This window comes from Hemibagrus wyckioides, linkage group LG11 (assembly GCF_019097595.1).
Source record: "Hemibagrus wyckioides isolate EC202008001 linkage group LG11, SWU_Hwy_1.0, whole genome shotgun sequence".
NCBI classification, from domain to species: Eukaryota; Metazoa; Chordata; class Actinopteri; order Siluriformes; family Bagridae; genus Hemibagrus; species Hemibagrus wyckioides.
Genome location: NC_080720.1, coordinates 15,673,852 through 15,687,722, shown reverse-complemented (window position 1 = coordinate 15,687,722; position 13,871 = coordinate 15,673,852). Strand labels below are relative to the sequence as shown.

General features: G+C 40.5%; 1 protein-coding gene across 4 annotated transcripts in view; it reads right to left on the bottom strand.

Annotated features, from left to right (window-relative positions):
* Nucleotides 1-13,871, bottom strand: part of dlgap4b (discs, large (Drosophila) homolog-associated protein 4b) — a 90,121-nt gene that overhangs the window by 17,603 nt on the left and 58,647 nt on the right. The window contains exons 3-8 of one of the 4 annotated variants that reach the window (XM_058404088.1): nt 11,580-12,103; nt 10,058-10,839; nt 9,509-9,723; nt 8,305-8,403; nt 6,062-6,215; nt 4,977-5,232 (exon numbers count right to left, since the gene is read on the bottom strand). In XM_058404088.1, the coding sequence (XP_058260071.1) occupies nt 4,977-5,232; nt 6,062-6,215; nt 8,305-8,403; nt 9,509-9,723; nt 10,058-10,839; nt 11,580-12,018 (1,945 nt within the window). In that variant the 5' untranslated portion in view covers nt 12,019-12,103. The remainder of the gene's footprint in view (nt 1-4,976; nt 5,233-6,061; nt 6,216-8,304; nt 8,404-9,508; nt 9,724-10,057; nt 10,840-11,579; nt 12,104-13,871) is intronic. The other 3 variants (XM_058404089.1, XM_058404090.1, XM_058404091.1) reach the window with 3 other exon arrangements.

Genomic DNA, 13,871 nt, shown 5'->3' with positions numbered 1-13,871 from the left:
AGGTGTTTAGAGGAGAGTAAAAGTCTGTGCACTTTGACTACAATACTGATACTGATAAATGTAGAACAATAGGAGTAAAGACGTGGACTAACAAGGCCACTATAAAGGTCTGCTCTTGACAGATGAGAATATCCTGTTCATTTGTGAAAAATTATCTATAAACATCTAGATGTAAAGCTGTATTCATTTTTAATTCGTGACTAACTTAGTTATCTTCGTACTTGGATTTCATAGACACTTTAGGTTTGTAATGTATGTGTAATGTAGATGTACAAAAATCTGCCCCCTTCTGCATTCTCTTTGAGTCTTTCTTGCACTCAGGCATAAAAGCAAGACACAATTATGAAGCCCAGAATATCGTCTCTTACCCAGGGCCAGAAGAACATCCGGCAGTAAGCGCTCGGTCAGCATCTTTTAGCACTATTAATGTAAAATGATGTATGCCAGCTAAAAGGTTGCTTCACGGTGATAACTTGGTAAACACAATATCCGCCTGGGCCATCACAGAGTCTACTTTTATTCCACAGTTACCCCCCCCCCCCACCAATCTAGCCCGTCCCTTGTTATGATCCATGTTAAGCTCTTTACTTCTCTCTCTTTTTCTCCTCTACAATATGCTCTCAACTGTCAAGGCGGTGCATGAGTTGCCAACTTACTCTGCCCACGAGCTGACGGCCAAAATACACACTGGCACACTGCCATATTCGCACCCCTATCTTTGCCACAAAGTACAGCATCCCAGTCTATGTCTGGCAAAAAAAAAACCCTCCAAAACCTTCAAGCGGACCATCTGCTCAGAAATACTGTGCAACAAAGATGAATACTAATTAAATGCTAATTTACAGCGTAGTCAGATGGAACATTTTTACCTCCATTAATTTATGCTAACAGGCATGTAAACTTTGTCTGAAAATGCCACAGTCATTTAAAACAAAAAAAAGAAAAAGAAATGAATAAATAAATAAATAAAAACTGAAAATGTCTGGGTAGATTAGATCCTTTGTGCAAAGATGATGAGGGGAAAAAAAATGTCTAATCTCTGAACAATACACACTAACACACACACACAACAAACTAGAAAGACAAAGTGTTTATGTTCTCGACCAAAACATCACACATAAAATATATTATTAATTAATGCTTCCAAATTTCAAGATTAAAAAAGGATTGGCTGTCATTTGTCCAGGCTAATGAATCTACCTTGGGGGAAAAAATGTTCTACCATCAGACAGATCTGATGTGTGGAGTGCAGTAAGCTTTGGGATTTGAAAGGAGTAGCTTGCATGTTATAGTTACAGCATCGCTGTGCATCAAGTCATGGTAAAGTCTATCACATTAAAACACACAGATCAAGTGAGAAGTTGTGGTTGGTGGTGAGTGAACCTACCTAACCATTGAGCAATTACAATTATAGCCCTGACATGAAATCCACTCCAGCGTATAACATTAGAATGCACTTCTAAATTTGGATAAATTTAAGATATTTATGCCGATCTCTGCATGGAGCTATTTTAAAAGCATCCATAGCATGAAAAATCATTAGATAAAAAAATAAAAGGAATTGCGATGTGCTTGTAGACGCTACAATGAAAAAAAAATGACAGCAAGTACAAGAAGAAATGTGAGATTTGTCTTCCTGTATCAGCAACCCAATCTTGTTTGTTCACTTTTGCTACCCACAATTTTAGGACCAGACCCGTTTTATGAAGTGGAGACTGCCAGGGGCATGAAATCTTTTACTTTTCTGACAACGTATGCAGATTGTGCAAAGCAGGTTCAAAAACAGGTTTTACGTTCAGTTGTCTCAGTGTGTTTACATGAAATATTTTGGTTAAAACAGCTTTCCACTTTAAAAGAAAGTAACGTTAGGAAAGAAAGTTGGTTTCAGGGATCAGCCAGGTCAGAAGGTCAAAATGGTCAGTAATTGGTTACAAATATTAAAGAAGTCACAAATTAATGCACGTCAGTAATAGATGTACTCAGTATATCTGAAATAATCTTAAATAACCAAACAGTTGTTGGAAAGCCAAACTTAAAAATCTCTGAAATCTCTCTAAACTTTCAGAGAATGACAATCCCTAACCTTGGAGCAGAAACACAGGAGAAGTTACTCAATAACTAAACAGCTTTAACTTTGTGTACCAGGAGCAGAGAACCAATGTAAATCATGCTTGTGGGAAAATACAGCGAGGTGGTGTTCAAAGACATCCCACATCATGATGAGATATCCCTCAGCACCCCACCACAACTGTTTTAGGTACAAATGCCAAAGAAAACAATCCGTACAATATAACGAAAAGCTTGTATTGAGAGGCTGCAACATGTTCAGCGCCCTGCAGCGGTGCTTTTTCACATCAGGTGCCAGGCTTGTAATAAATGATTGTCATGTGAAAAGCTGTAATGTTTTTTGACAAAGTCATCTGTAGGTTTCTTCTGTTGCGTCTCTGATGTGACAATACCGAAGCAAATCTTTCTAAACCCTCTGTATTCTGCTTTTTTAAATAAACAGACACTAAACTAACAAAAAAAGGTGTCTGTGACATTGTACAGTGAACACTGTGTGTGGAAATGCACACTGTGTTGAGTTCCTCTGATTGTAAAAACAGGGCAGATTATCTGCTGAAACAATGACGCACACAGAAATATTAAATTTTACATTTATAATACTTCCACTTAATACACTTGCAAATGTTCACACACACACCTGACTCTTACTGAGATGTAACTCAAACCTACTCGGATTAACGTCTCCTCATCTGACTGAACAATCAAGTCTCAATTTTCAGTTTTTTAGTATCTTAGATACATACGATATGTAACTTATATGTATAGGAGGTAAGGTTGGTTTCGGTTGATGGCGTAGGAAAACAATCCATAAAGGGCCAGTGTGATATGACCCAATACTTTTTTCCCCACTTTACCGTGATTATCTATTGCTCTGCACATACTAAAGTCTTGACTCCACTTACAACACAGCAATTTCGATTTTTCCTTGGTTTTTAACTGCATATAGCTACTTGTAATATTATGAACATTCACTTGACAAGTGTTATCGCTTACATTATTACCGCTATAAACATTCACAAGACTCTCTAATAGTTAATAAGGCAAAACACAACCTGTCATGTTACCAAGTGTGAAGTCCTTCGTCCTGACTTACAGTTACAAAATGCACAATTCTATCAAACGAAAGAGCCATATATATAAAAGAAGCAGTCATCCTATCAATGATACATCTTCTATGCTAAATAGGAACATGTTTTAGTTTATTAGTCTACATAATAGTCTATATGTCGAGCCTTTCTTTACCTTATATTTAAGTCTCTGTAAATGAGATGAATGAGCTGCTGTTATAGACACTTAACACTTCTGAAAGATCAGAAGCCAGAATTTAAAAGCAGTATACAGAGACATATATAAATGAGTTTAATGTGCTACTCACCCTCTTTCTATGGATATAAAGATTATGGAATAACACCAGCGTGGAGTTTAGCAGTGAATGAGAGCTGAGAGGAGCTCAGTCAGACTCGGAGGAGTTTCAGGACAGTCCCCTAAGGGTGTGTAGGAAGTGGGCGGGGCTTTTTGTTGTGGGCCAGTGGGCGGGGCCGCTGCGTGGCTGACTGACACCACCCCATTTAGCTCGAGGCGCGCACACGTGCTCTGATGAACAGTGCAAAGGTTGTATACTGATAGGAATAATAACTCACACAAAGCTAGACAATCAGCATAATGAATAGATCTGGGATCAAATAAACCCCAGCGTGCTGATGTACTGTGTCCTGACAAAACCGTATCGATTCAGTGGAGCTCCAAAAAAAAAAACCCGGCTTCCTAAAAATACGGTAAAACCGAAGTAGCACTTCTTACAGTAAGGCGGGGAAAACCATGTCGATTCATTTCTTTCCCTGTTCTTAGTCATTCAGACCTGGGTGTAATCGTCTAGTTTGCCTCAGACTCTGAGACACTGGCAGGTAGGCGGCTGCTGGAGGAAAGCATCCATTACTGTAACAGCCTTACAGCACAACCCCCAGGACACAGAAACTTAAACATCTGATACATGAAAACATCATTTTAAAACCCCACAAACCGATCGCCATAAAATAAGTAAAAAAGAAGGAGATGTAGTAGTGTATTTACCTATTTAACACCCATCACGTATCTTGAGCTCAGCGCATCCGTGTTCCAGAGGAATAAACCTCCACTTGAATCCACACTGCCCAAGCCAGGCTAAAATAATATTTCTGAACACACCTCACGATGGTTTCCTAAAACGGGATGAAATTTTATTTGCCGTAAGACGGCCAGTATCGTGGTCCACGTCGCGGAAAGAAAGGATTGTGGAGAAACGCCTCTCCCACTGGCCATTGGAGTATTGTTCGGAGAAGATGCGCTTCATTGGATAAGTAAGCTGTCTGTCAAGGAAGTCCGCGTATGTGATTGGCTCACGCTGCCAAAGGACCATCCCGAAAATCCTGTCACGCAACAGCGTTGTAATATCACTAGACTCCCGCCCATGTCTGACGCAAATAGTGAATGAAGACAGGGGTGCTTCTTATTTTCTACACTGCACCTCCTCGTTTCTTTTCCTCGTGTCCCTTGCTCCCCCTTCGGGGTGAGATATTTTATCAGAGGGAAATTTGTCGAAAGTATTGGAAGAGGGAGAGCAAGTGGAATATTGGTTCAGCTCTTATGTAAATGAATTAGGGATGTACTGATTCGATACTGAATATCGGCATCAGGATTGAATTCACACATTTTCCCATATGAGTCATCCCTTAAAAAAAAAAAAGTACTCAAATATTTTTCCTAATCGTATAGACTGCCATAAAAGGTCATTTTCCTAGAGCACCCAGAATCCTCTAACACTGTGATGCTCATAACAAGGTTGGAAACAAAGCTCCTAAAGAGAAAGAGAAAGATCTGCAGTCATATTACCCGAACCCTTGATAATTGTATTATGTTAACCTGATACTCACCGGTGCTGGTGCTGTAAGTTCGTACAGTTGTAGCAGTGGGTGGTGGTGAATCTGAATCTAGTGATGCAGTGTCATCATCTTGGGAGCAGCCAGCTTGGATGGCACGGAGGTAACTATGGCTTCGGGAACGAAAGCAGGTGGGCAAATCAGGGTCTTCTGCCCTCGAGTGAGAGCGTGTAAGTGCATGCATCTCTCCGAACACAGATTCTGAACAGGAGTCTTCTCCATAGCGTTGGTTCAACTCTGAGTCCCGCATCTGAAGAGACAGAGACAGGTTGAGCCCAGCTGTAAGAGCAGTTGGCTTGGATTACAAGGCAGGATGTTATCAAGACAGAGGAAGATGCACAGTGAAGAGATGGAAGTATACGATTCTGTGCTGCCATTTCTTTCTAACTAAACCCAGGTCTTTATAGTGGGAGAAGGCAGGAAATGCTCAGTATGTGCCTGGCTTACTACTTAACTATTTAATAAGTTGAAATTAAAGACAATTTAAAGTAATTATCAGTAAAATAACTTGGTTGCAAGTATTTAAATATTTTTTCCCTCTGTGACAGACTACATAAAACAAGCTTTTAGGGTATAAGAGTAAACAAAGGAGGAATACATTGACCTAATATCAATACTGAGGCAAATTTACTCCAGTAAAATTCTTATGCCAGTAAGTAATATTCTACATTCTGTTTCAACTGAGCATCATATATTTCTAATAACACACACAGTGAATTGGATTTTTTTTCATTTTGAATAAATAGGATTCTGTCAACAACACTCAAGCAGTAGCATTAACAGCCAATGCCAATTCATTCCAGTGGCCTTTATTTATTACACCAGGCCTCTTTAATTGATCATTTGTCACTCGGCTTAAGTGGAGAGGGAGACGAGTGAGGCAGGGTGGAAATGACTCAGAGGCTAATATCAAATGCCTTTCACAGCCACTTAGGAATGGGACCATGATGTTTCTGAAACTGTTGAAATGAAATTATAAATGCATACACTTGTCAGCTTGTCAAGATATGATTATATCTAAAGATTTGCACAGGCTATGATATCGCACACTCATGCAAAACATGCAGAGGACATCTGACCTGGCTGATGCAGCTGTTACGTCCAAGTGTGCTGCAGCCCTGACTGAAGTCGTCATCATCCCAGCGTGGGAATGATGAGCTTACGGAACCTCCGATACAGTCCAAATTATCCACACTGCGATTCCCAGAGAATTCTCGCAGAGATGGAAGACAACTGAGAAGAGAAGAGAAAAGAAAAGAGGAGCCAGACAGAAGAGAATAGATTTGAAATTGCCCAGGAAATTTAACCATTTTCTGATTTTACGACTTCCAATGTGCGTTTATAAATACAAAGCAAATGGAATAAGTTAAGCCATGAGGAAAAAGCTTTACAATATGATGTAGACAAATATATGGAATAAAAGACTGGGTTGTGCTTTTATCTGTGTGGCCTGATATCAAGCAGAGTTACTCTATCCACCTTAAAGATTGTTTTCCCCTAATGTCATGTCCTGAAGTGTTTTATCCCTCTTATTCAACAGCAATTTGCCAATGTTTAAAAGTGTCAATTTATTAGTGAATGACACATTGTACCTTTTACCTGTTTGTTGTAACTTTTTTCTCTGTCTTGAAGTTTGAAGACAAAATGCAACATATTGTGTTATTGAGAAACCAGAACCAAAAATTCCTTTGTCCTCAAGACTCTACCGTGGCATTAAACTGACTGGCACCCAAGACTCCTTTCATAAATTTCTAAATTTTTTATTTCTCCTTTCTATAACGCCATCAATCAATTTAAATAAACATCTCCTTGCAGAGAGGTGGTTATTAATACAACTTTTATCTACCATAGTCTATATACACCGATCAGCCATAACATTATGAGCACTGAGAGGTGACGTGAATAACACTAATATCTCCTCATCATGGCACCTGTTAGTGGGTGGGATATATTAGGCAGCAAGTGAACATTTTTGTCCTCAAAGTTGATGTGTTAAAAGCAGGAAAAATGGGCAAGTGTAAGGATTTGAGCGAGTTTGGAAAGGGCCAAATTGTGATGGCCAGATGACTAGATCAGAGCATCTCCAAAACTGCAGCTCTTGTGGGGTGTTCCTGGTCTGCAGTGGTCAGTATCTATCACAAGTGGTAAAGGCTCACTAAAGCACGTGGGGAGCGAAGGCCGGCCCGTGTGATCCGATCCAACAGACGAGCTACTGTTGCTCAAATTGCTGAAGAAGTTAATGCTGGTTCTGATAGAAAAGTGTCAGAATACACAGTGCATGAAGGGTTTTGACAGTAAAAGGGGGACAATATGAGGCTCATAACGATATGCCTGATCGGTGTATAACGCCATTAATATATACGTCTTGCAGCCGGAATTACTGTCTGATCTGTGTTATTATAGAAAATTACTTCATCAATGATATAAATCCTATTAAATGTTTTCTATTCATTGATTTATTCATTATAATACATCAGACTGTGAAACACATGATGTGTCAGTTGAGGTGACCACTCAGCAGTTTGAATCCTAGTACTGCCAAGCTGCTACTGTTAAACTATTAACCCCTTATCTACTCTAGCTGCTTTAGATAAAAGTTTTTTCCCAATTTAGTACATGTAGTTGATCTGTACATTTAAATGGTAACAGTTTAAATGACATTAAACCAGGGGAGTTATCTTATCCGGATAGGGCCGGTCTGCATGCAGGATTTCATTCCAACCAAGCAGAAGCCACACCTGAAAGCTGAGATCAACAGGTAGACTCAGGTGTGGCTCCTTCTTGATTGAAACGAAATACTGCACACACAACGGATAATCTTATTGCAGATAAGTTTGCACACCCCTGAGTTAAACACAAACGACGAATCCAACTAGAGTGAAAATGACCATTCCTGTGATTTGTCCAGAAACGACATCTAGGGTGATGTTGAGCAATGGCCACAAACTCTGAACAGGCTTTCCCCATTTTGTTTTCCTGAGTTATGACTGTAAAAGCATGAAAAAAAAATAGTTTCCATGTCTACCTAACTGAGGATTGATTCAATAGAGAAAGCCACTCAAGAGTTGTAGAATCCAGAGCCTTACTCATTAATCATCTCATAGTAGGAGTACTGAGTACTCAGGCTTGGTAGAATCTGATATCGCATCTTCGCAAAAGAAAATGCATTAGCTTTTATCGCAGCACCTTTACTGTGTACTCATATTCTGAGATGAATGTAGCCCCTGGATGAACTGCAGCGCTGAAGTCTATGGTAAAGCAGCTCCCCCCGGTGTGCTGTGTGAGGAGCTGCAGCCGACCTGCTTCTCTTCACTGCACTGACCTTACGGAGCGTCCGATCTGCTGCAGAGTGGCAATGCTGTGGAGGGGAGACCATAGGGCCTCTAGATCCCCCTGGAGCATCGAGTAGTCCAGCGGACGGCTGGGAGAAAGGGCATTTAAAAGTGAGGAGGGCAAGAGGGTAACAGAGGTTACTGATAATGAGGAAGGTATGGTGTACCAGGTGAGGGGGTAGGAAAAAGAATTCTGAACATGTAAAGGGGTTAAATGTGGGTTAGGACAGGGAGATATACTAATGGAAAAATAAAAGCTCTGTGCTTTAATATTTGTGGTCAGTTTTAAAGCCTATGACCAGCATTAAAGCTTGTTCTGCAGGTTTCTAATTGTACTGTTGGGTGTGTTATTCCTTATAGCTGTGAACACAAACAGAAAAAAATCGAATAAGGCTGCCTTTGAAAGGTGGGTCACAGCTTAGGCAAGAACAAGCAAGAACAAGGATACACTATTAATGTAGGCTTTGAATTTTTTAATGGCTCAAATGTCAGCAGGATTTAGGACGATAGAAAATAGTTCATTATAATTTTTCGGTCAGGAATGAAATGTGCCAGCATTGTCAGACGCTAAAGTACAGACAACTTCTTCACAATCTCTTTTACAGGAATCTCACAACTACATACTCAGAAGATCAATAACTCCCCAGTGACTTCAAGAGGCTCTCACAAAAAGTACTGAAAAGCTGCAGGATGGCTCTTAGTCTTCTCAGTCTTATTGCTTTTCTGCTATTCCTGGACTTTATTGTTTTCTTGATATTGATGTTATTTATACAGGCAGAGGTGGAATTTCTCTCCAAAATTAACTGTGGTGTATCTTTTTTCCATTAGTATATATATAAATGAATTGATGTGATCAAGAATATGGCAGATTTGTGGGTTTTATATCTTCTTTAGTTGTTACTTTTTGCTGAATGTCAGTGGGGTGCAACCTTGTTCCTAAACACAGCATTCCTATTTCTTCACTGTGATGAAACCTGAAAATGTGCATTTTATTAACATCCACAAAACAAGAGGTGTAATATTCCTGCGCGCAGCACATTTCTTACACATAGTCTTTCTGTTTAGGGAAAAATGTGGGAGATAGCACATAAAAAGAGGGGAAGCTAGCTGTGCTAAATCTATCACATGAGAGAGCACAGCTTGAATGTGTGTGTGATTGAGTGTATTTATGGTAATGGCATAATGCCCACTTACTTTCTGGAAGGGAACTGGTCACTGAGGGACTGCTGGGTCGCACGTAGGTAGCTCTGTCTGCGCGCAGCAGTTTTTGGTGAGGGTTTCAAGCTGCTATCCGAGTCATCGCTGTCCTCCAGATCCCCCATGGCCTTTACGTAGCTACCACTGCGCATCCGTCTGCATGGGATCTCGCCTCGACCAATAGTCCCACTCCACTCCCCTGTAGAGGGCATCTTCATGCAGTTCACAGATAAAACATAATAAATATAAATACTCATGGTGAGGCTTATATATGAAATTATGTTCAGGTCATGTCAGTACTGTTTCATTTGTATGTAAGCACTATGTGTGTCCTTATATGTGTAGTTTTGCTTAAAGAACCAAGAAAAGCCTTATTGCTACCATATTGCTAAACTGTTTTGAAGAAAAATTTTTGTTATCTTGTTTGTGTTATATTTTAGTAATAGAGTCCTGGTGGTTCTGTGAAGTACTTAATCAACGAAACATCTCAGCATCAGCGAACCATCTGGGATGACTTGGCAAAGTTTAGTACACCCCCCAACTCACCCTGCCTCGCACCTGGAGATAATGGCAGGCCAGCTCCTGCTGACATGACTTGGACTTGAGTAGGGTGCGATCCAGTGTGGCTGAGCCCTTCTGGCACAACTGCCTACTGGGAGCCAGTGTGAGTGTGGACCAGGGCCCACCCTTCCCATAATTCCCTTCCACAACTGCCATTCTTCCTCCTCCTCCCCCTCCTCCTCCACCAGGACCTGGGAGTGCAAGGAGGCCCTGGTGTTTCAGGTCATTGCTGCTCTTTGAGGCTTTCAGTGTGTGCTCACTAATGGTGTTGTAGCCTTGCATTAAGTACTTTGAATTCACTTGGCTTTCCAGCGCTGACCCTGATGCAGAGCTCTGACGACCCAGAGTCATCATTGCCACAGGGCTCCTGTAGTTAATGATGTCACTGTCCAGGTCATCTGAGCTCCAGTAGCCAGACATGTTGGAGCGTGGACGCCGTTTTGCAGTGCCCTCACTCTTGGCACGGTCTTTGCTTTTACTGCGCCGGTGGTGTTTGTCCTCATTGGCGCTGCTTCCTGAGCGCCCATTCATGTTACCCTTCATAGCTGAGCTTTCTAGTGACTGTGACTTGGCGAAGAGTTTCTGCACAGAATGGACCAGATAGCGGATCTTTCCTGGGCTATCGGTGCGCTGCTGCTGCTGTTTAGTTGTTTCCACAGCTGTACTACGATGAAATTGTAAGGTGCTGAAACCATCCCTCTGCCCTGGCAACTGCTTCTCAAACTGATCCAGGAGGTTCGCTGGTAACCGGTTCATCTTCCCTGCACCTAAATGCAAGGAGAAAGAAGAGTTTAATACATGTTTTAGCTGACTGTTAAGACTGTTAAGCCTCTTTATTGCACATTATAATTTTAAAGAATAAAACTTTTCATTGTCAGACTTGAAAATGTTATTAAAATGCAAGATTTTTTGGAATACATATGGAAATGTCATTCAGCTAAGACCCAAATTGGTTAATTTGTTAGCTAACATTTTTCCTTTGATGTAGCTTTAAGCAGGTCACATTTCATGTTCTCTCATTTCATTATATTGTTTAGAACCTTTAAAAAGGATCATTTTTACATGTGAAAAGGGAAAGAACTCTGCATGGATATGACCAAATCTTGGTCTAGACTATTTGGAGATAATATATGATTATGTGCTGATTGTCTACAATTGTCCTACACTAACCCATAGTTAGCACAAGTCACCTATAAATTAAGTATCAGTATCACAGTGTCATTTGTGTTATGCTCTGCCTAAATATAGTATATATAATCAAAACCATCAGAAAGAAGCAAACTGGCTTTATGGACCATGCATATTGTTTACTGTACATGACAGGTGTAGGAAGATCAAATAGACAAGAAAATCCTGCCAATTTAATTTGCTTCACAGCTATACTATACAAAAACCCCTTTCATAAATAAACAGTGTCAATAGCTATGTATCAACTATATAAAGACCTAGATTAATTATGTAAGCTCAGTTATTTGATCTGAAATTCATGTCCCTGTCTTGTTCTGACCTGATATGGTAGCAGATCCACTGGTGATCATGGTTGTGCGTCCTGCTCCAAGTCCCATGTTCATTCCCATGCCTATGGACATAGAGGTACCCAGTGTGCCTGTGCTGATGCCCCCGATGTTGTCTCCACCTGGAGGTGAATAGTCACCCTGCTCGTAATGGGAGTTGTAGTGGATACGTGGGAACGTGCTGCTGGTGGACAGCTGGTTGCTGAGGGGCATCAGGCAGTCTGGGGGAAGACCACCTGAGCTGGGTGAATTGGAGAAATGATGGGGCTCCAGGGCTCCATAGTGATCCATGGTGGAAGAAGGGACAATGTAGGGTTGACGCGAGAGGGTGGAGCTTGCTGAGGGTGGGTACAATGGATCTAGGCGAGAGGGTGAGTGAGGAGGGTCACAGTCGGAGAGGTGACGTGTGCGGTGGGGGGTGTAGCCTTTCATGATGTGACGTGGCAACCCCCCCAAAGACCCCTAAAGTAGCAGCATGGCTCCACCAGGGAGAGAGACACACCCTGGAGGAGATGTCCTGGAGAAAAAAGAGGTAAGGGGGACAGAAAGGAAAAACTGTGTCAAAAGGTCTGCTGTTATCAGAAGAACCATATTAAAGATGCAGTTTGTAATTGGAAGAACTCACTGTTGCTAATCAGGCAAATCACAATTTCAGTGAAATTGACAAAGCCTCTTCCCCTCAATTAAACCTCTGTTAAACTATGTAATGCCTCATGAGATGCTTTGTGAACTATTCTGTTACAGAAACTGAGGATAGAGCTAATTACTGGGCATGGGTAGTATGAAATTAACTCGGAAATAATAACAAAAGCTATAGAATTGCATATTACATATCTTTTCGGACTAGAAACACATTTAACCCTTGTGTTATGTTAATTCTTTAGACCCTTTGGTACCGTTCGGGTTAGATTGATTATTGACACTATTGATTTAGAATTTGTGTAACAAAATATACAATAATTAACAGACACTGGTGGCATAAACCTTGATAAATATGAAATTGAACAGTGTTTTACTTAATGTTTATTATTTTGAACTGATTTCTTAAATACAGGTGATGACCAACAATAGAAGCATGAGAAACAAAAGATTTTTGTGGTCACTGGCTGTGAAATACAGCTCTTCATTACAAAATTCAATGCAGATGATTTACAACAAATGCAAAACACGTTTAGTAAAAATTAAAAAATGGGTCAATTTGACCTGAACACCAAACAAGGGTTAAACATTGGAAAAGAAAAGCCTAAAACATTTTTCATTCAAATTTGGTATAGTATTATAGACATTGGTGGACTGACATGAACTGATATCAGCAGATTAGTGGAGTACTGTAAGTAGAATGAGATCACATATCAAAATGACACAAAAATATAAACCACCAGCATACATAGACACACAATTTGAGAAGACTTTTAACTGATTGGTCAGAATGAGCATTGTTTGTAATGAAACAGTATCCTATTGTGCTCATCAGTTAGAGTAAAACTCTGGCACTTTATTTAGATTTGTGCACACACGCCACAGATAAAAGTGATTTTTGTAAACAGGATAATAAGCAGATTGTACTAAAGCTTTCGCAGTAAAGCTGTTTTATAATGGGAGTGAATGGGCCTGTTAGAGAAAAGGGTATCTTACACAGATGGCCATTTCACCCTGAGCTACAAACAACCTCTCCACCTATTTTATTAGGACACTGACTAGCAGACACCTGCCTCACAGAGACACCAAATACAGCTGTCTTTTTAGTTAAGCACACATCCCTATTGCGTCAAAGCCACGAAGATAGCTTAAAGCATGTCATATGGCTTCCTCTTGCTCTACAGCCAATACTAGTAGGAGCCTGCTACCACATATTGTGTGCCCAGACTGTCTGTGGCCTTCTATTGCCTACTTGGCATGTTAGAACCTGCCAGATAGAAAAAGCAACCATTCATTTGCTACAGCATAACAGTCGCTGGCAGCAAAGCACCCATCATAATGCTACTTTGACTTCAGTAATCTGCGTGCAGCAGTTAGGTGAAGATGTTGACTAGCATGGACATTTATCTGTGATTTGTGATTAAAAGAAAAAAGAAATTCTTCATATCAGTATAGAACTACAGAGATTGCATGTGCAAGACAGAAAGAGAGACAAAAAGAGAGAGAGGGCAAATCAAAATACCACCGAATTATCAGAGGAAAAACAGCAGAAGCCTGAAATAAGGCTGGCAATGAGCAGCTGACTGACACAAGCTGATCATTTCTTACAGGAAAAGGAGATACATTATGATGTCATTAATACTTCA